This window comes from Cygnus olor, chromosome 10 (assembly GCF_009769625.2).
Source record: "Cygnus olor isolate bCygOlo1 chromosome 10, bCygOlo1.pri.v2, whole genome shotgun sequence".
Lineage (NCBI taxonomy): Eukaryota > Metazoa > Chordata > Aves > Anseriformes > Anatidae > Cygnus > Cygnus olor.
The window spans coordinates 2,363,321-2,384,471 of NC_049178.1; the positions used below are offsets into that span (position 1 = coordinate 2,363,321).

The following is a 21,151-nucleotide window of genomic DNA, read 5'->3' on the forward strand; positions in this document are numbered from 1 at the left end:
CACCATTCCCGCCCCGGGGACCCAGCTCTGGCGCCTGCTCTCTGCCCGTGACAGGGAGCAACCTGAGGGTGGAACCGGGGACACAGTGACACACCACCCAGCCTCGGCCAAAAGCCTTCTCTGAGATCCTGCTGTGCCCATGCCACAATTTATCTCCGCCTCAAGCACTTTCTGTTATTTGTATTAAACTATTTCTGGCCCTCATAGTTTCTTCTCTGAGCTGTGGCCTCTGAGCCTGGCCCTTTGATCACCTATGAGCACCAAGGGGCACAGCAGGGCCCCCTCATAAAGCCACGGCGGGGGCTTCCCCTGAAGGTGCTGGGATTGGCTCCCCCGCTGCCCTGCTCGTTATATAGCTCAGCTGCCGGGCAGGGCTCTCTTCTTTCTCGCCTGAGGCGATGTGTGGTGTGGGTGCCCTGGGCGATGGCTGGAGGGCAAAAGCCAAGGGCAGGGGAGATGGGATGTAGGCAACAGTGGAAGGAAGCAGCTGGGGGGAAGAAAAAGGACTCTGGAGTCTCTTGTTGGAGAAAGATCTGACTGTGCTTTCCCCCTTGTGGTGGGGGATGAAGCTCTGATTTGAGTTCGGTTGCCCTGCAAGACACGAAGCTGCGACCAGATGCTGCTAATGGGAGCACGCAGAGGATGCGCCAGAAGCCCACAGGTGAGTCCCGCAGAGGGGTGATGTGCTTCTGAGCTCAGTGTGGTAACCAGTGGGTGAGGTGCCAGGCCCTGGGGTGGGCTGCTGAGCCATGCTGCCCACGGTCCCTGGCCCAGCAGCACGGAGTGTGCGCCCCCTGACACCAGCGCTGCTCCCAGGCTGTGCATCCTATGCCATGCAGCCCATAGGCTGGGCAGGCACCTGTCTTCATCATTGTTCTTCCTTGGCACACGGGACCTAGCTGTGTGCGTGGAAAGTGGCGTGTAAGGATGGTGTGGTTGGCACTGTCTTTGCTGGGGGTGTCACTTGGCCAGGCTGGGCCATCCTGCCTTGCTGCTGGCCCTGGGTCTTCCCTCCCTGTCTGTGCCTGCAGGGACGTGGCACTCAAAGTCAGGGCGCGTTGGGACACAGGGAGCTTTTCTACCTTTTGTGGGCTTCAAAGTGGTTATTTAGCTCATTAGTAGCCCTGAGATGGGAGTTTTTGTTGAGACTTTTGGCTGTGGTGCTTTGCAGTGTTGTGTGTGAAAACTGGAATTGAAATGAAGTGCTGAGATGTTCTTTCATAAATGAGGATTTATTCTTGTTTCCCATCACTGAATAAGCTGTCAGAATGTACACACTGTCCTCTGGGGTAGCTCCTTGAGGCAATATATGTGGCTGTTGTGCTCTTTGCAACGTGTGGGTTTCCACGGCAGCAAGGAGAAGGCCAGATAATGTCTGGAGGGTTGGAAGCTGCAATAAACACAGTCCTGACTGAGAGCGCTTTGTGGTTGCAGGGTTATAGTTTTGGAAATTGTATGGGAAATGCTGAGCATGCATTGAAATCCACACAAAATGTCATGAGTGCAGGCTGGAGGAGTGCTGTCAGAGACAGACACTGCTCAGCATCAGGCAGGGGCTAAGGGGAGAATGCCACGTGTGAGCACCCCTTTTGTCCATGCACCGTGTGGCTGGGAGGGTGCCTTGGTGTCGGGTATTTCAAGGCACAGCTGCAGCAGTGAAGGAAGGTCAATACATTTGTGTGTATTCAAGTGATGCAAGTCACAACTATTTCTACTAAAGAAGAATAACTCATAAATAATTACAATCTGCTGGTATCCGGGGTACCAGTTGTTTCCTGATGTTGTTCTGTAGGAAATGCACTTTCTATGCTATTTTTCCTCTCCTGGATGCTGGTTTAATAGTGATAATACTCGTGTTTGAAGAACTACAGTGCTGTGTCTGCTCTGCTAGACAACTTCTCTGTAGACAGTGCAGCAGCACTGCTGGGAGTGTTCCAAAGCTCATGGTTTATTATTGATTTTTAACTTCTTAATGGAAGTGTAAGGTTTGTGGTCTTGGCTTTGCAAAGATGGGAGACTCCACCATTCACATTTTGATAGGATGTTTACCTGTGTAACCTGCAAATCGCTTACTTAAAAGCAAAACAGTGTCGTTTAGTAGTAGAGTGGTTTTCCCTGTATGCAGCCAACGAGGGGGGAAGGTGGGGAGACAAAGGTCCTTTTAGTCTCAGTGCTCCTGATATGCCCTACTCTGCCTCCAACCTGATGGGAGTCCTGACATCTTATTTTCAAGGAGTGGTGCTTTTATGTGTGCAGATTATCAGAGATGAGCTGTATGTATCAAAATGTACCCTTAGTTTTCTTCTTGCCACTGGTCTGCAGTGAGGAAGTCCGCTTCCAGAGGAGCCTGCTCTCCTGCGGTTTGACAGAATTATACTCTAGGAGGAGCTTTCCACGCTGGATTTTTTCTTTTTTTTGGAAACATGTTGTAAAACATTGCATAAATTGGTACCACATGTAGCACTTGCTGAAGCAGATAAAATTTGCAGCGGCAATACCTTTTGTAAGCTAGCAAATAAGGAAAACTTGCATAGCTTTGGGATTCTGCTACTCCTTGCTGATAATTCTGTTGTAAATATTTGAATGATTGTGATTGTTTTTTTTAGAGCTGTTAACAACAAAAGAGCATCCAAGCTCTTACTGTAATGTGTAGTAAGTGTGCCCTGGCCCACGGTGAGTGCAGAACAATGACCACCACTGTCAGAGGGCTGTGCATTCCTGTTTGGCAGGACTCAGTATGGCTTGCAGGAAGACATGGCAGAAACAGGATAAAAACACTTAGAAGGGTTTGGCCACTCCTTTTAATTTATTCTGAATGACGGTTGAGGGGAAAACAGTAACCAGGATTATACTTTATTGTTCAGCCCATTTTACCTACTGTTCATCTGCAGAATAAGCTTCAGCTGGGGACCTGTTTCAGAAGACAAATACTTACAGGTCACTTCCAGTAAATAATTGTTGTCAACCCTGTTAGTAAATAACACTACATTGAAAACTTCAGCATTGACAGGCCTTGATGCTGAAGGAACTAATGAAAACAACTAGAACAGCATGTGTAATTCTTACTCTGCCCAGCAGCTTATGAAACAGAAGTAAATGGATGACCTGGTATGAACTGCTTCCTGAGAGAGCCAGTGAAAATTCATCTTGCTTCATTATTGATGACCTCTTTTTAAGTGAAATGCTTGCCTACAACCAAGAACTCTGGAGAAGCACGGCAAACCCAAGACCCATTTAAACTGATGTATTTGTTTGCCACCCCTAGAAAATACTCACTAGGATTTTAAATAAGCACCTGATTTAAAAGAATAATTATCATGTGATTAAATTACTTATACTTGAAATCAACTTGCAGATGCTTTTGTCTGATAAAAAATACATGACCTCTGAAGGCTTCAGAGACTTAAAACACAGATTGCATGTCTGAAGACATTTTGCAAATCTTGCTTGATCACAACAAAACACACAGTAATAAACAGCACATTTTTATTTAAAAAAAGACATTCAGTTGCAAGTAGAATACTGTTGATGTCCAGCACAGGCTCATAGTCAGATGGATGGCTTTACGAACAGGTTTTCATGTGTTTAGAACCAGAATAAGAGACCAGGCCTTCTGAAGTTGCAGACATCCCTGTTGTGATGCTGCAGTCGTGCTTCCAGCAGCTCAGGAGGATGCAAGGCTTTTGTTGTTCTAAGGCTGGCTCCGGCAGATGCCAAGTGAGCAGACTTCTACCACCTTAATGCAGGGCTGTGTGTTCAGCCCTGGGCACTCAACAATGTGTTCAAGCTTGAGCATTTTTCTTTCCCTCCTGTATGGCCCAAACTTGTCTTGCAGAGTCCATTGGAATCAGTAGTCGACACATCCATCACCTGGTGAATGCTTCACACTCCAGTGCTGCATCTATAGTTATTTTTTCTCTGCTATGGTATAAGCAGCTGGGAGATGGGGTATACAAGCCTTGCTAGTTTCTGTTGGATGGCAGCTTAGTTGTGAGATGCTATAAGAACAGCTACTACTTTTTTCAGGGGAAACCTATTGTAATGGCTTCATTACTTGAATGACCTGAAATATTACAGACCAATAATGAGGGGAATAAAGTGGGAAAGGAGCTGAGAGAGGATCTACAAAGCACTGAAACAAATGGAGGAGACGTGAAACAAATTCTAAACCTGGAGTTAATGAAAATCAGAGCTATGTGGGCAGTAGGGAGGTGAGTCTTGTCTTCCTGGTACATCTGTGCTGCAGCCCCATCTGACTGCTTTCAGCTGCTTATGAGAGAGGGCTGTGGCAACAAGTAGCACAGGTATGGAAAGCTACATTCAAAACTGGGCCAAATCATTACCAAATATAAATAGGGTAAGCAACAACAGAGCCTTTGTCTGCTTGTATCTGCCTTTAGAGTAGTAAGGACAAGTCAAAAAGTCAGGATTAACTAAGTGCCAGTAAAACATTTCTTCCTATTTTTCTTTTGCTAAAAAAAAAAAAAATCCACATAAACAACAACAAAAAAAACACATTAAGATACAGATCTGGCAATGAAAAATATCTGATTCATACCTAAATTAAAAGCAGAGCACGTCAGAAATTATCCTTTTGGAGGGGCTATGTTATACCACAAAAGGGGTTGCGTTACAACACAAAGCAATGACTTCAGACATCCAACTGAAGTACAAAATTTCCTGTACAGTAAGAGAGATTGATGCCTCCGAAGAGCCAATCCAGACTGAATCAGGTGCACAGACTGGCAAACACCCCAATGAGTAAAAAGGTGGAAAGTAACAGGAATACATTCAAGGATCCTATTGAAATTACTGCCCAATGTTGAACCATACACAAATTTCATGCTTGGAAGGGCTCTGCCTACAGTCATGTATTTTCAAAAAGGAAATGTTTTTAAGGTTTTCTGCACCGCTGTTTGGCCCGTCACTACAATACGGCACTGACACTGCTGTAACACAAGGATGTATGAACAGTCCTGCAACAGTTTGCTGGTTTGTTAAAAAAAAAAAATATATATATATATATAAATAAGGAAAATTGTCCTGAGTACCTCTTTCAGTACTTGTTCTGAGCTATGTTTAAATTTGTACAATACACACAATTAAAACCATTGTTTGTCAGATATTGATTAAATACATGTTAAGTTAGAAATAAAGCAACCAAAAAATCAAAAAGAATGCCTATTCTCTTACTGATTGACAAGCTTCTGATTTGTTTTCTGTCAATAATTCCTATAGAACATGTAAATAAAGATATGGTACATCAATTGCCCTTGAGATACAACTAAAGAGAAATGCTACCAATAAAAATTGTAAAGGAGATGAGATGCTTACACGGAAGTCGAACTTCTATAATTATGTGCAAGGGAGCATTTAAAAATAGTAGTAAGAAAAAGCATTAGTACAAATCTGCATCCACAAGTAAGCATGCTCTAGAAAACTAGGACTTTCCTGATTGCAGATGTAATACTTTGAAAATTTTAAAAAAGACTGAAATGTTTTTGTTGTAGAAATTCTTATAACATGCACCATTACTGGCAATGGTGTATTTAGAAAAAGTATCAGTCCCTGAGCCAGCAGGTAAGAACCTAAAAGATATTTTTATATATATATATATAAAGTGATTTTAGCCATAAACTCATAAGAGTGACATAACTGCAGCAATGCATATCTTGCAAAGAGGAAAAGTAACGGTTAAACATCTTTCAACTTACTCCTAGAATTGCTGACAGGCTCTCAGTACCAGTTTAGCAGGTGAAGATCACCTGTATCCTCTAGTCTTCCAGCTGGGCGTAGAAAAGGTAGCTCTTTTATCAGACTTTGCAGAAATATGTATAATGCACAGAATATGGAGTATCATGGTTAATAACAAAAAACGGAGCACTGAGGTTATCTGTGTATCTGTACACAGAGAAGGAAGCTTGAACGGTGGTCCACAGAAACACGACACATGACTATCTGTGAGAACAAAAACTGGCCAAAAGATAGTCAGCAGTTTCTAGTTGTCTTATCATTGCTGTAGTTAAATAAAGGAACTGGGATGAGGGGGAGAAAACAAGACACAGCTACCTTTGAACACTGCAAGGGAAGAGCACTGTGCTATGGAAAACCATAGGTCTGGTGCAAAGTGAGTGAAATGAAGGACGATGGGGCCATGCTAGAACTGAAGGCCTGCAGCTTCTTATCACTGTGGAAATGTCAACTTGCTGCGAAAGCAAAAGGCATGGAAAATGGGAAGTTCTGGAACCAGTGAAGTTCCACCAGTTGATATTACCTGTTTGAGTTTATGCCACTTTTATGATTGACAATTAATCTACAAATTGAAATGACAATATCCAGAGAAGCAATGTCCTTGGGTCAAAATCATCCTTTCCTTAGATGCCAAACAATATAAATATTAACACATTGGAAAATTCTAGGTACACAGATGTGTTGCTTGTTGGAAACCTGAGAAAGCTGCCTCTGTAGGTCGTCATCCTCAGATATTTTTTTCCTGTGTCCAAGTATAACTGGCTCAAGTGCAAATGGCATCTATGGAAGAATGAATGCTTCGTATCTCTGAAATGAGAAACGGATATTGGGATGTTAGTAATGCAGGAATTACAGTAAATGGCAAATTTGTCTTAAAGGGGGAATTCTTTTCTCTTTTGAAAAGTGTTCATAGTAAAGGTAAAGCCAGAAAATGACCACTCATTTCTCTTGGGGATTTGAGATTATGGAAGCCCACTGTGAAAGAAGACACTTTTTTTTTTCCAAGTTCCATTCAGATCATTATGGACAGGTATTTTTAACAGAAACAATATGCACAAGTGAGCCAGCAGATGGAAAAATCCAAAGCAACTAAACTTGCAAATTTAACAAATCTGGATTAAAAAGATGCAGATTCTAGACACCACATTTAGCCATTTTATTAGGAAACTGCATGAAAAGCATGAAGGCAGGATCACACAGCTGGTGTTTTTGTACAGATGTAAACTTGCTTTAAGCATCTTTTGGTCTTGCCTCTACCCATGTATAACGGATATACATAAAATATCCGTTTCTCCATTATTGAAGCATGGCAAATTTATCAAATCAGTTTCAGCAGTAGATGCTGATCATGTTTATGTATGTGAAGAAATGCTCTGGCTGTGCACAGCAATATGTGGCCAGCTGTATGCGCTATTTCCAGCCTCTAGGCAGAACCGTGCTTCATGCTGGCTTCATGCTGTCATGGTGATCTCATCAGAGTTGCATGGGAACTGACTTCTTATTCCTACTAGGAATTCCATGGTCCTACTCATAATTAAATCACAAAACCCTCTGGGCTTAGAGTTTATGGATTGCAGAAGGAATCCGCAATCCACCCCCATCCACTCTGTTTAGAGTCCTGACAGATTTCTCTGGTTCCCATTCTTGTTAACTTTTTCTGTGTCATTCCTCTTCAGACTAGGGGTTTAAATGTCTTGTTTTGTTTTTTTGTGTGGAGTAAATTTATATAAAAATCAAATTGCCCCAAATTTCTAGCAGTGCTAATATAAGCAGAATGGGGTTTGAAAGTCTCTCAGTGTAAGGCCTTGAGTTAGTTCTTCCTAAAAGGCAGTTTCCTGAGAGGACTTCATCTGGAAGTTCACTCAAACAGATGTTACAGGAATGGGCTGTGTGGTAGCCAGGGTACTGTGGCTTGCCAGGAAAATCAAGTAACTCCTTCAGCAGGTCTTATGAAGGCGGTTTGAGATTTGGAAGATAAAAAGCCAGAGTAATGCTGGCCCACACAGACTTAGCAGTGCTATTTTCAAGGCAGGTGTTGTTGGACCATAGTGCATCTTAGGTTGCAAGCCTGCAATTTAGGTTTTTCTTAAATCGCTCATTATAGTTATGACACTTATTTTGATTCTCACAATTTCTATATTTATGTTTCTGTACAATCAGGTAACTTTTAAAATGCCAGTGGAAATAAACTTGTTCTAAATGACCACGTGTATCAAATAGCGATAGCGTATCAAATAGCGTTAGCACATGTCTTTGTGGGTTTAATGTCCCATAAAGTGAAAACCCTGCAACTTGGGAGGACAAAAAACACACTATCTGCATAGGAACTAAAGGGCTCCAATGATGTGTGGTGTGATATGTTGTTGGACTCGTTAGCTCTAGCAGTTCCCTGGCTAAAGGTTTAAAAAATCAGTGGTAATAACAGACCGGATACATTATGTTGCAGACCTTTCTTACAAAAACAAGACAGACATTTAGAGGAAGCAGAGCATTATTTCCCTTCTTGGCTTCATCAGCAATGAGAAGGATTGGCTAAGCCAGAAGGAAGATCTTTACACTTTCTGTTTGTCAGGGACCCCTTGCATGTGTCACAAAGTAAGGTGCTGCCATCAACTTTCGAACTCTGTGTTTACAAATACACTGGAACAACATTAATAGTTCCTAGTAGCTTCAGCTTTTGCAAGTCTGAAGTAAACTTATTTATCTGTAAAGTCTAGAACTGTATAGAGAAGCTCACTTAGAGATAAGCTGTTTTTCAAATTACACAACAGTGGGCACTGTTCTTTTGCGCTATCTCCCCGTCTTACGGTGCAGAGCCCACACTCACCTTGCAGTTACTGCTTCGACACCGACTCCACCATTGGCTTCTGCACTCCAAAGGCAGTGATAAAAATATTCACAACTACTATAATGAATACTAGTCCAGTTGTAAGGTTGTTGAGGAAATCCAGCTTATCATGTTTTGCAGGGTTGTTCAGGTCATATTTTACTTCAAAGAGAAAGGGGAAAAAAAGTTTTAAGCATATGAATATTTCAAAATCCAGAATAAGTCTTCATTATTCACGTGGTTCAAGAATTTCTTCCACTGAGCTATTTGTACCAGTCATACTTAAAAGGGAAGTACGATTTTGCACCCTCAGTAAAAGTACTGAGGAGAAGATCTTTAATAACAAGGTGCCTAATAGCCTCCTGTCATTAGCATCTAATCTCTGTGGATGCACAAAGGGAAGTAATGGTACACAGCATTATTGGGAACCTTCTGAGTTCTTGAAATCTAGTTTTGTTGCAGACTTTAAGCATTTAAAAATAATTTCAGGCATGAATACATGAAGCCTGAAGCCCTTACAGGATGGAATGAAATTAAAGTTCCTACAGTGAAAATGCCACAGCTCTATCTTTGGGTATGGTGCCCTTCCCTAGCTGTACAGTTTTTTCCCCTGATAGGTACAGCTTTTGCACCAATACTGTTTTCAGAAAACAATACTGTTTTCAGAAAACAAGGGCATTATCTGTTAAACAGAGGAAGGTTTCAAAGCAGTGTAGCTGCAGTTCTTTTTACAGACAGCATCAGCTGTGTAAACATCTTCTATTTCTTGCAGTTCTTTGATTAAACTGCTAATAGGACTTAGGGAGGACCACACAAGGGAGATACTGTCTAGTTTAAACTTTGATTCCAGGCTTTGTGAAAACCAACAGATGAGTTACATTGGACTGATAATAGACTTGATGATAGACTAAAACAAGTGCTTGTATAGGGCAGTAAGAAAGGGGGGGGGGTGCTTGGCTGTCGTCACGTGGAAAAACAGGATTTTTCTCTGCTGTTTTCCTGCAGGTAACAGCGTTGCAGCTCAGACCCCCTGCTAAATTGCTTTGCTGGTGGGATGAATGCCGATGAATTCCTGAGCATGGTCTGAGATTGATTTTTATGTATTTTTTTTAAGATGCTTAATTCTTAGGTGTATATAGTTCACTGGAATTTGTGAGTGCATGTACAAGAAATGAGGGGGAAAAGTTTATACCTGAGAAGTTTTCAATAACATAAATAAAACTTTGAGCTCCTTCTGAACGGCACATACGTAGACATGTAGGTTCTGGCTCTGCTGCAGGAGGTAAACTTTGTTTTTACCATAAAGCCCTTCAACACTGCAGAATTTAATCACAGAACCAAGGCTTGCTGGCTCTTGGAATCAGTTAAGTAAAGGGGTGGCAAACACGTTTGTGATGCTGAAGTACTAAAAGCCAGGTACAGTTGGTGTTCTAATTAGGAAGTCTAATGCTGTTTTGGCTTCTGGGAATTCTGGGTGCCTGTTCAAGTCCTGTTTGCTGAAGCAGTGCAATCAAACATCACAGGCCAGTCAGAGCACTGAGGAATGGTGTGGGGGAACTATCTGAACAGCTTAAGCTACTGCACACCTGTGTTGACATGAAATAACTTAAGCTCAGCAGTGCTTAACCCTGAAAATGAGTTGACACGTGTCTGTAAGGCATGTGGAGGCTAGCATTGTAACAGTACTAGGAAGGACTCCAGTACTTTCACCTGAATGGGGCAGAATAAATGAAATGCAACATTAATCCTTCAGTATGTAAGAGAAGCATTTCAGACAGCTGGCTGGTTTTAAAACAAAACCAAAGGGCAATAATGGCCTAACGTGTTTTGTGAGTTACGAAGAAATCATGCTGGAAGGAGAATTGACACTTTGAGAGCTGTCACTTTGACCACCTAAAGATTAGAGAAAACGTACTGCTTGTCAGTTTAGGTGGGGCTCTAAATTTTGAAGTAGAACTGCAGTAATCCTATCTTTGTTACTACAGTACTTCAAGTGACACTTTGTGGAAACGTTCTTAAATTATTCTCTAAGTATTATAGTGGGATTAGATTACTACAGTTTCATGCTAACTAAACTATTTCAACACATTCTTTACTTTCAAAAAGTTAGGACTACCAAATGATTTTCAAGGACAAGTTTGCTGAACACTTCTCAAAATATTTGATTTTTGGAAAATCGCTTACGCTTTTTTTTCTTTTAAATTACCTATTCTGAATGTGTGATTATGGCAGGACAGGGCAGTACTTCAGGTGAGTTAAAGCCTCAACGCTGCTTTACTCCAAGAGGAAACACCTTCCCCAATATCATCAACTTGCTTTTTCCAATTCTTTTCTGGAATCTCTTCTGTGTCAGGACCTGGATTTTGCCCTTGTGCCAATTTTGCCAAATGCAGACACAGCTGTATTCAATCTCTTTCGTAAGAAAGAAAAAAAAAAAGCTATGTCAGCTGCTTATCAATATTACAAGCCAGATGCATCCTTGTTTCCTGGGAACTTCCTTCTTGAATGCAAGGCTGCTGTTTTCAGTTGTGCTAAAAACTGGAACACAGAGCAAAAGAAAGCCAAAGGTGGTACCTATAACTTCACAAAAGCCATCTGTGAACGCTATCACCTCATAGCATTGGTAGGCCCAGGAAGCTGCTCAGAGTGTATTTTGATATTGTATGCCATTTCATATTTTTGACTAAAGCTATGGTATGTTCTTAGGGTGAAATTTTGCTCCAGCTAGCCTATCTTTTTGTAGCTTTAATTTCAGTTTAACATCGGTTTGAAAAATGAGCAATAAGTATATTCCTATCATTCATTGCCTAGAGACTTAGGATGCTTTGAATAATTTCCTAAATTTAAAACTAAGATTTTTTTTAACTGGTGTTAAATCAAACCTTTGATTTGATTGCAGGTGCGCAAACTAAAGACAATATACGACACCAACATGAAGATGCACAATTCTGCCTTCACTTTTTTCCAAAGTTTCATGTTCACGATATCATAAGTGATATAAGAATATGACTGATACAGAAAAAATATATTCTGGTCATAAGATTAAGTAACGAGTCTTGCCAGAAACAGTATTATGCAACTAGGCAAAGTGCATGATCATGTCTGACCTACTAATGTTTCTTTTATGGTATTTCATCACATTCCTTCCTCCTTCAGGCCTTCTGAAAAGAAAAATATTCATGCTCTTGACAAATGAATATGAGGAAGTTGATCAAAACTGAAGATTCCATGTAAAGCTGCCTCTACTGGTTTTGTTGCAATATCTCTATGGCCTTAAAGGAAAATTTAATCTATGGCCTTAAAGGAAAATTTAATCAATTCTGAGGTAAAGACTTTCAAATACAATGGTCTATTTTTACCAATAGAGAATCTATATACACAGGTTGCATCCTATTAAAAAAATACCTCTGTGGTTCTTGCTGTTGCTACATACCGAGGAATATCAGAAGTATTCCCACCATAACTTGCAGTGTGAGTGACAGGCTGATGAGAACAATAAGCGGGATGTAGAATGAGAAAGAAGGTCCTTGCTCCATCACAGCTTTCAGCTGGGATGCATTGGCCATCAGCAGGGCAACATCCAGCATGCTCTCTGCAGCACTCTTCTTGTTTGCGTAGTGGTTGATGTTCATAGGTCTATTTCTCTGGAACCACTGTGATGGTCTGTGCTAAAATTGGGAGAGGAAGAAAGGTTATTCACATCTACTTTAACTGGCGTAGTGTGCCAGAGATGGCTTAGCCCATCAACTGATTTCTGTAGTGATACTGATAGAGTAACAACAGGACTGAGAATGTTGGTGCTTCTCTTTCACTGTTACCACTGACCTCCATCTGATAACAGCCCAGTAAACTGTGCTTGTGCTAGACTTCAGTAGCTACACTTTCTCCAGCTCGCTTCTAAACAATCCCTGTTTCTACCCTGAGAAAGGAAAGTCTGGAAAAGCTGAGAAGTTTTCACTGAGAAAAGTTGGGAGGAAAAAAAACAACAAATTGCTGTAAATAACTTACTTCCAAAGGCATACTCAAAACTACAAATACTTATTAAATTCACTCTCTGCAGACATCATCACCCATTTACATAATTCTTTAATTACTCATGAGTCCTATTTTGAGGATTTATGTGGGAGTTGGCCACTCTAAGAGGTTTGGTTGACCTCTTTTCCTTGAGCTTCTTATTCTGCCACGCTACCGTCCAGGTCCATACATAGAGAACTGTTTTTCTGTTGAAATATCATACGACTGGTGGTTACCAAGTACTGCCCAACTAACAGGGTAGCTTTTCTTTCCATTTTCTCATCAGCAGACTTATTCTGAATTCCCCAGCAAACGAACAGGGACAGAAACACCTACTGCAGGGCAAAACTGGAGCTGCTAAGCCTGGAGGGATGGATAAAATGAGCGCTTCCTGATGATGATTCAGGTGACCTAACCTGGAACTCAACAGCATGTCTCCAGGGGATGCTACTTCTCTACAGGTTAGATGCAGCTTTGAGTACCTAGGCTAGACCTGGATGTATAACTCTTCGATGAAGGAAAATGAGGTGTGATGCCATTCTGAAGTCTCTGAGCAGGTTAGGGACGTCCTTCTTACTGATCTTGCTCCTAGACTTTATTTTTAAAACCAATATACAAATATAAGAGTACGCTTATTCTAGCTGACTTCTTCAAACCTGCTTCTTAGAGACTTTGTTACTGCACAAATATGTTCACACTTGCCAGAAAATACTGTGGAGAAAGTCTCTCTTAAAGGAGAAATGCAGAAAACACCCTCTAAGAGCTTTCTTCAGCAGCTCTAATTACCATCAAATTTCCAACTTCAAAGCCAGGCTTGCCACTGTCCAGACCTAAAAGCATTTTTTGGAATAGGACACATATTGATGCATAGAGCAAACATTCCCAGTTTTTCCAGGGCATTCAAATGCCCCGCTTGACCTATTTTCACCAGATACTCAGTAACCAACCTCAGTCTAAATATTTCACTGAGAGAAAAATACCATGGGGCAGCAGCAGGATTTTTCTGCAAGGGGAATGAAATCACGTAACTGTAGCTTCGTGCAGACAGCTTGTTTACTCAGACCCTGCTCAGGGAAGAGAATGGCTCTGAAACAGATACCAGCTTCAGGAAGGAAGAACTAAACACGCGTTTGGTTTCGTCTGTATCCCACAACCTAAAAATGAAATTTGCCTGGCTCAGGGGTCTGTCCCCAGTTTGTCACCATTCCTCTCCCCAAGGAGTCTCCTGTTCCCACCCCCAGCTCCCTTCAACTGCTCTAACATTTGGATACTTACGAACAAATACTGTAATTCCAGTATAGCATCCACCACAAGCACCACAGCAGCTGTGGTTGCTTTTTTCCTCACAAAGAGCAGCATGAAATATGCTGGTAGTAGTCAGCAGAAAAATCTAGGGTAAGATTTCTTTACTGTTTATCATATAGTAAAAAAAAAAAAAAGAAAAACAAAAACAAATGCACTTTACTCTTGCCTACACAATATTTAAAATGGTGGGGAATTGCATGTAACAGTAGAATTTGATTTCTGGGCATGAGTTTAAAAAACTCTTCTTGGTAGACTGCAGAAGTAATATGATCTACTCTGTTGTACGTTTCTTTTAGAGGACGGATTTTTCCTATGCCTAGTAGCTACTTACTTCCTGCCAAAAATACTGACTCTAAGATATCCAAGTTTACTGGGGTGCAATATGTATGTAACACAGGCAAGCACTGCACAGGTAGCTGTGGCTCTGGTCTTAATCCCGAGGGAAGGGGACTACAGTGAAGAGCGTTTTCACCCAATGCAGAAATGTGATGGTAAGGTTGACTTGGCTCTCTTCGTTTGGTGATATAGAAGAACAAGCAGTCTGGGCTGCATCTTCCTTTGTTACATGTCTGGCTGCAACATAAGACTGTGTAAACAACAGAACACGATCGCTTCTGGGGCAGATACACTGCTGCATAGTCAGGACCTTGCTGTTTGCTAATCCTCAGTTTCTGCATGGCTGGGTTGCGCGCAGTAGCCCACAGCGTTTGAACTGTTGTGGAAGCAAAAGTTGAGTCACTTCTGAACTCTGATAAAATGAGAAGGCTTCCCTGCTAAGGCAAAACTTCTTATTCCTAGCACCACAACGCAGTTATTTACTAGGCTTAGATTCCCAAACCCGGCATTTTACTCTGCTAGGAGGCTTTCAGCCAGTGCTCCTGACAGCAGAGCAGTTCTCAGTCAGAACGGGGTGCACAGAGGACTGAGACCTCGGTTCTACTGCATGGAGGGTTTTCTCAGCCTCCTGCCAGGAAAAAGGATGTGCAATCATGGAAGCCCCAGAAATAATCATTTCCTGTTTCTTAAGAAATGGAGCCTCCTGTCTCACGATGGAAAACCATAAAACCCAACAAAACGCAAATTAGCATTGACTTCTGGAAGAACTTGAAGGCAACTGCCCCAAGTACTAAAACACATGCAGTCAGTACTCTGCCAGCAGCTCTTAACAACAGACTACATGCTGGACAGCAAAATATAGACAGGCAATGAAAGGAGAGCTGTTGCCTTAACCCCTGGTTAATGACAGTCCCGTACAACAGAAATTACATGGGGACTTTGTTACGTGGCTTTATGGTTTCAGGGAGATCCCAGGCGTGCAGCCACACGTGCAGTCTGCGGTACCGAGCTGTGCTATTATCACCCGGGGGGATGCAGGCAGGGGGCGTGAAGCTTCTGGAGACTTCCTGTGGTGCATGCAAGGTACAGCTTTCCCGCAGGTACCACTTGGCAAGAGATCAGCATGTGTGCCATGCAGAGGGAGCCCTGCGACCTGCCTCAGTTGTGATGCAATCACAGCACCTGACCTGGCTCTCAGCAGTCAGACTGCCTGCTACAGACGAGCTGATCCCTGCAGCTGGTGTTGCCAAGGGAGGCTGAGGAAAACCAGCATGTGTTCATAGGTGCCAGCACCTGAGCTGTATGTGGCTGGAGCTGCTGTATCCTGCTCCTGTCAGCAACAGCCTGATCTCAGGTCCTGTCCCCCTGGAGTACAGCAATCTTGGAAGAGCTTGATCTCACGCAGCTCAGCACCTCTAAGGCAGCAGGCTCCGTCTGCTTGCCTGGCACACTGCAGTTTGCAAGGGTGAAGCTAGGATGCCGCATCAGAAGTTGGCATGTTTTTGCTTCTAAAAGATCAAACCTGATGTTTCTTCTTTCATGCCAGCATTGAATGTGGTAGTCCTAGTGACAACTGCTTTGGTCCAGGCTTTGCCTCTGCTTTGCTTTACTACTTGTCTTAACAGTACACCCAGAATAACTGAGTCCCTACAGAACACAGAAAGGATTTATTCATTACTTTTATTTAAAAATAAATAGAAAGGGCACTGAGGTAGATGTCCTTAGATGCTGAGCTTGATGAATCACTTCTAAGGTGCACCTGATGATTTAACAGGAAGGGAACAGTGCTGAAAATGGAAACATCTGAAAACAAATAATGAAGTATCTTTGCTAAATACAGTGGCTTGTTATAGTAAGGATTTCTGCTTCTATTACAGCAGTAAATCATTACTAGTGACAATATTTATATGGCTGTTTGCTGAACAGGGTATTTATCAAACACTAGTGACTGCTGAAGTAGTCAAATTAAAGTGTTGGGAGTCTGACAAAAAAGGAAGGTCCAGGAGCAATTTGTTTTCTTGTTCAACTTGAATTCTGAGTTCCCCAAAATGGTACCAGTTAGTCTGCCAGGAGCAGACAGGTGGAGTTTTTTACATGCCAGTCATCTGGAATTCACAGAGGAAAAAAGCAGTAATGAAAATGAAGACTATTTTGCACTTGTATTTTAAAACTTTTTAAATTGCAAATTTTTAGGATTCATTCCTCTTCTGGGATGTTCCTAGGTACTCCACTGAGCTTCTTGATTTTTTTCTAACATATATATATTTTCCTAAATGTATTACTTTAAGTCTCAAAAAAATAATAATCTGAGACAAATATTGCCTGAACTAATAGGACCTTGAAGTTTCCAAGTTAAGAGCCAGATCTGTTAGGAACACTGAATTGAGTGTGACTGCTCTTGTGAATGGAATTACCAGGTATCTGCAGTAGCACAGGACTGGTTACTGTTTTCTTATTGAATCACCTAGAATAACGGTATTTTGCAGTTAGCAATGTTCAACTTCCCAAATTTATACCTAGAACGAGAAACTGCAAGGCATAAATCAGCAGTATACCCTGACTTCCTTGAATCTTGATTTGCCATAGTCATTGCAGCTACTCAGTATCTGTTGGGACTGCAGGACCCAGAGCTCAACTGTTTTGCATGTCAGGCCTGGCAGGTCATATCTGGGTTCCTAAAATATACAAATACTTATTTTAATATACAGATACAGGTGTTTGCACTAAATATTTTCATGGTATTCTAATTTTAAAACGTTTTGTAGTAGAATGCCTTTATTAAACACAGGAGACCCCCAGTTTTGTATGGGATGATCGGGAAAACAATCCTAATTATTGTTTATGCATTCAGGACAAGGTTTCTAAGACTTGTGCTTCTGATTAATGACACCTGCCTTACACTGTCAGAAGGTTCCTCACCTTCAAGTACACCTACTCTGAAATAGTCTTAAAAATCTTTGGCTTGCTCTAATTCTGCATTCTGTTTTCTTTCTAGTTTAGGTTAGTGATTGCTGCAATTGTAGAGCAGTTTTTAAGCACTTAATAGTCAAACAGCCTTGATTCAAAGTGAGATGGGATAATCTTTTGGTCTGGTTATTGATTGGTATAACCTCTGGGTTTGTAATGGCACTGAGCATGCTTCCTTAAACCCTTGCATTTAGGGACAATCCTAATTTTAAAATAATGGAAACATGCTAAGTAACAACAAGTGCAAATATAAGGCTGTGTCACGCTGACCTCAGTGAACTGTTCTTTGTGTTTTGCAAGTCTTCCTGATTAAAGGTACTAAAAACCTCTTGCTTAAAAAGTATTTTTTAAAATTTTTTTTAAGTATTCATCTTTAAGAAAACACTGTTTGGCAAACTTTTCCAGACCTTTTCCAGCACAAAATTCCAGTAATGTCATGAAAAGGATCAGGCACAAAAGAAATTATGCAGAACTAAAATGGAACACAATTTCAGAACTTTTATTTTTTCTAAGGTTAACCCTAAAGTTGTAGAATTGAACTACTAACTTTATATAGTTATTTATTAATAACGACAGATGTAGAATTTGTCTACATCTCCATCACCCGTGTAGTAGAAATGTAATGGGTCAATATGTAGCCACTGAAGTCAGACTTCCCCTGTTTCGGAAAATTTTATTATCTAGAAAATTTGAGGAAATATTCTACAAAGAAATGAAATGTTCTTCCAAGAAAAATATTTGAAGCTATACCAGTTGTACACTGGATGATTAGATACTTTGTACCCCTACTTGGAAAGATGTGAATTCTTCTTCCCCAGTAAAACTTTAGAGCACTTGTTCAACTGAGCACTGACTCATAAAAAAATCCCTAAATCTGGCACTGAATCATCAGTTACATTTCCTGTAGGAATTCCATCCGGGGGAGGGAGGGATATCTGTCCATTCAAGTACTAACCTAGCATAACACTACCTAGCTTGTGAGACTGCTGGAAGCACGTTGACACAGTGTGTTTGCAGGTAATGGAAAAACACAAACCCACCTCAGCCTGTGTTCATAGACAGCATTGATCATCTAGCATCTTTAAAAGCCTGCACTTAAGAAGAACCACACTGTATACGGAAAAACAGAAAATGCAAGTATGACTTAAAAAAGTGGTAGCCGTGCTGATTCCTGATTGCTGAACAACTGGTATGAAAAAGGGAAAAATACAGTCATGTTAGCTCAGGGCAGAGCACTGTTTTCCTAAAGCTATACACGTCCCAGGACCAAGTCAGAATATTTTACTCATTTAATGACTTGAATAATCAGCACACCTGATGACTTTATGAAATGAAGTTATAAATTAAACTCATCTGTACGGCTATTTAAATAGAAGATGTCTTCAGTACTAATTTGTCTTGCATTACTACTGCTTATTCCAGTGATTGGGTCTTATAACAGCGCTGCCTGTCTTGTGCTGCTAAATCACTGTTTGTCCTAGCTACTTAAATACAAATAATTATCACTGATACAGGAGTTTAAATTTGTAATACACGCTGCTTTGGCACAGGCCATTTCATTCTATATGCGGTAGAACTAGGTTACTACAAATCTCAAGTTTGTTACTTGCACTATAATGCCAAGAAACTGCCATGTCCCAAAATTACTTATGAATTAACATATAATCTTGAATACATTTTTAGCAACAATTTGATAATACAAGCCAAATACTCCACAGATATGCTCTTCTGCTACCCAATTCTTGTTCACCTTTTTCATAGTTCTTGAACTATTTCAGCTCGCATTTGTCACTATCATGGAAACACTAAACTAGCTTTCACAGCATGGCAGCTCTAGACTGTTTCAATATGGAGCATGAATAAAGAGAGCAAACACAGGAACATGAAAAAACTGTTACTATCTGCATTTGTATGAACAGATCCTTTGCACAAAAGGCCAAGCACTTCTGCCAACTGTAATTATTCCCATTACACAACAAGATGTGCCAGGCCGAGCCAGTACTAGAAGCCGTGAGTTTCTTGCTCCTAAAAGTGTGACAGCTGGTGAGAAAAAATTATCCGAATTAATGACTGAGTTAAAATAAACCACATCTAGAATGTGCGACAACTCATTCAGAATAACAGTGGGCTCAACTTATTTTTTCCTAAAATTCACGCGCTTCTACAATGTTTTGAAGGTAAGACAGCCATACGTGCATCTTGTATCGGTTAGCCTAAAAGGTATTCAGCAAGAGAATGATGCTCAAGAGAATGTATTTAGCAGAGAAGACAGATGCTAGGAAGGGCAGTGAGCACTCCAGGCCTGCCAAAGATACGCTGCAGCATTCCTAAGAGCAGGCACCTACGTTCTTTTGACTCCAGTAACCGCAGGTTGAGGACCCATGGCTTTGTGGCCTCCCCAGGCTCAGCTGGCTGCAGAGCTGGGGTGTTCTTTTCTTTGTGTGAATTGCAGACTTAATCAGATCTACTATTCAAAACTTGTTTTTCAAGAATTCTGTCCCCGTTTGTTTCACCTTATATATCCTTCTTTGAACGTCTTTTAGAAAATGAAAAAAGTGTCATTGCAATATGGGAATGTCTCACTGCTTAGTCTTTACGTGATGCTTTCAGTTTTTATCAGAAAGATATAATGATGGTTGCTTGCAACTGGAGATGAAGCAAAACAGGAAAGTCACAAAAATTCTTAGAGCAGACCAAGACAAAAAAAAAGTCCCTATTACTTGTACTTGTAATGCAATCACAACTGTTTAAAAATTAATTGCTAGGAATTCAGGGGCTTGAAGGAAATCTCTTCAGCTTGTCAGTTTCACATTGATGTCCCAGCACTGATTCTCTTTAGGTACTTTCCAGGATTCATTAAAACCAGATATTTTTTTCTGGTCTGGCATTCGTGGCTGCAGGGGGTTGTGGGGAAGGGAAGGAAGGACAGAGCTGCTGCACAGTCCCTGCTGTCCGCCTCTAACCAGAAAGTTTTACTAGTAATGTAGATGGTGGTTTAGTGTAACTGCTTCTATGTGGCAGTCCTAGGCTGGAATACGAGCTGCTTTTTAGAGTTTAGTCTCTTCAAAAACAACATGAAAGATGCTCTTTTACCAGTTTGGCTTTTCAGAAAAGTGGCATACTTGGAAAACATCCTTTATGTGTAAACAGAATATGGGATAAAATGCTTTCCAGTGAACATCTCTAGGCATGTTTTGACTACATGGAGTAGTAAAAAGCTGTGCTCTTCTCCTGTTTTTATTTGGGTTTTGTTTGGATATATGGAAACACCAGCACGCAGCCCCAGCCCCGAGGCAGTTCCTCCCGTATCTCCTGTGTGGGCATCTCTGATCTTCTCCATCCCCTCCCACATCACCTGTATGAAAAAACCCTCCCCAGGAAGAAATCCGTCTCAGTACAGGGATTTTGTGCGGGGAGGCCGCCTGACAATTTAGGAACGAAGCAGTCACCGGGGCTCAAAAGGATTCGCTCAGTCTTTTGCTAGCCTATCTTTGAATCAAAACAAAATGGGAGGCTGGCAGCGGCATCCCCACCCCGAGAAGGGGCCGAGCTGGAGGAGGAGGGTTAAAAAAACGTGAAGGGCGCCCTTTATGCCTTGCTGACGGCACCGAACCCCCCGGCAGCCCCTGCCCGCTCCCCCCGGACGCCCCCCGGCCCTGCTGCCCGGCCCTACCCGCTCGGCCGCCGGCTCCGCGCCCTCCGCCTGCCCGTTGAGCTCGACGGTCTCGCCGCCGGAGTCCATCGCGACTCCCCTGAGCGACCCAGGGGAGGCCGCTGCCGCCCGCTGAGGGAGCCCCTTTTGTCCCGGCCGCCCAGGGGAAAGTTTCCTCTGAGGGAGGGAGGGAAGGAGCAGGCGCGGCGGCCGCCGCCCCTCACACACAACACACCGCCCCGGGGCCGGGTTTCCAGGCCGCTGCCGGCCCGCCCGGGGCAGTGAAGGCAGCCAGGCGG

The 21,151-nt window shown here is 42.0% G+C and overlaps 1 protein-coding gene and 1 long non-coding RNA gene across 2 annotated transcripts in view; one reads left to right on the top strand and one right to left on the bottom strand.

The window, feature by feature from the left end:
- Positions 1-496: 496 nt before the first annotated feature.
- Positions 497-21,151, top strand: part of LOC121075219 — a 53,664-nt gene continuing 33,009 nt past the window's right edge. Inside the window, exon 1 of the long non-coding RNA XR_005822818.1 lies at positions 497-661. This is a non-coding gene — a long non-coding RNA (uncharacterized LOC121075219). The remainder of the gene's footprint in view (positions 662-21,151) is intronic.
- On the bottom strand, positions 3,475-21,136 carry NINJ1 (ninjurin 1). Its single transcript, XM_040568162.1, has 4 exons — positions 20,874-21,136; positions 12,012-12,246; positions 8,579-8,740; positions 3,475-6,558 (listed from the first exon to the last, which is right to left on the bottom strand). Exons 1-3 carry the CDS (start codon positions 20,940-20,942, stop codon positions 8,586-8,588), a joined length of 459 nt encoding a protein of 152 aa, XP_040424096.1. The 5' UTR covers positions 20,943-21,136; the 3' UTR covers positions 3,475-6,558; positions 8,579-8,585.

Bases quoted from the DNA above. Each gene is read 5' to 3' on its own strand.
- NINJ1 (XM_040568162.1), bottom strand. From the start codon at position 20,942: ATGGACTCCGGCGGCGAGACCGTCGAGCTCAACGGGCAGGCGGAGGGC. The intron at 12,247-20,873 runs GTAGGGCCGGGC...TCCCAATTTTAG, and splicing joins CGGAGCCGGCGGCCGAGCGG to CACAGACCATCACAGTGGTT. The intron at 8,741-12,011 runs GTATGTAGCAAC...TTCTCTTTGAAG, and splicing joins AATACTTCTGATATTCCTCG to TAAAATATGACCTGAACAAC.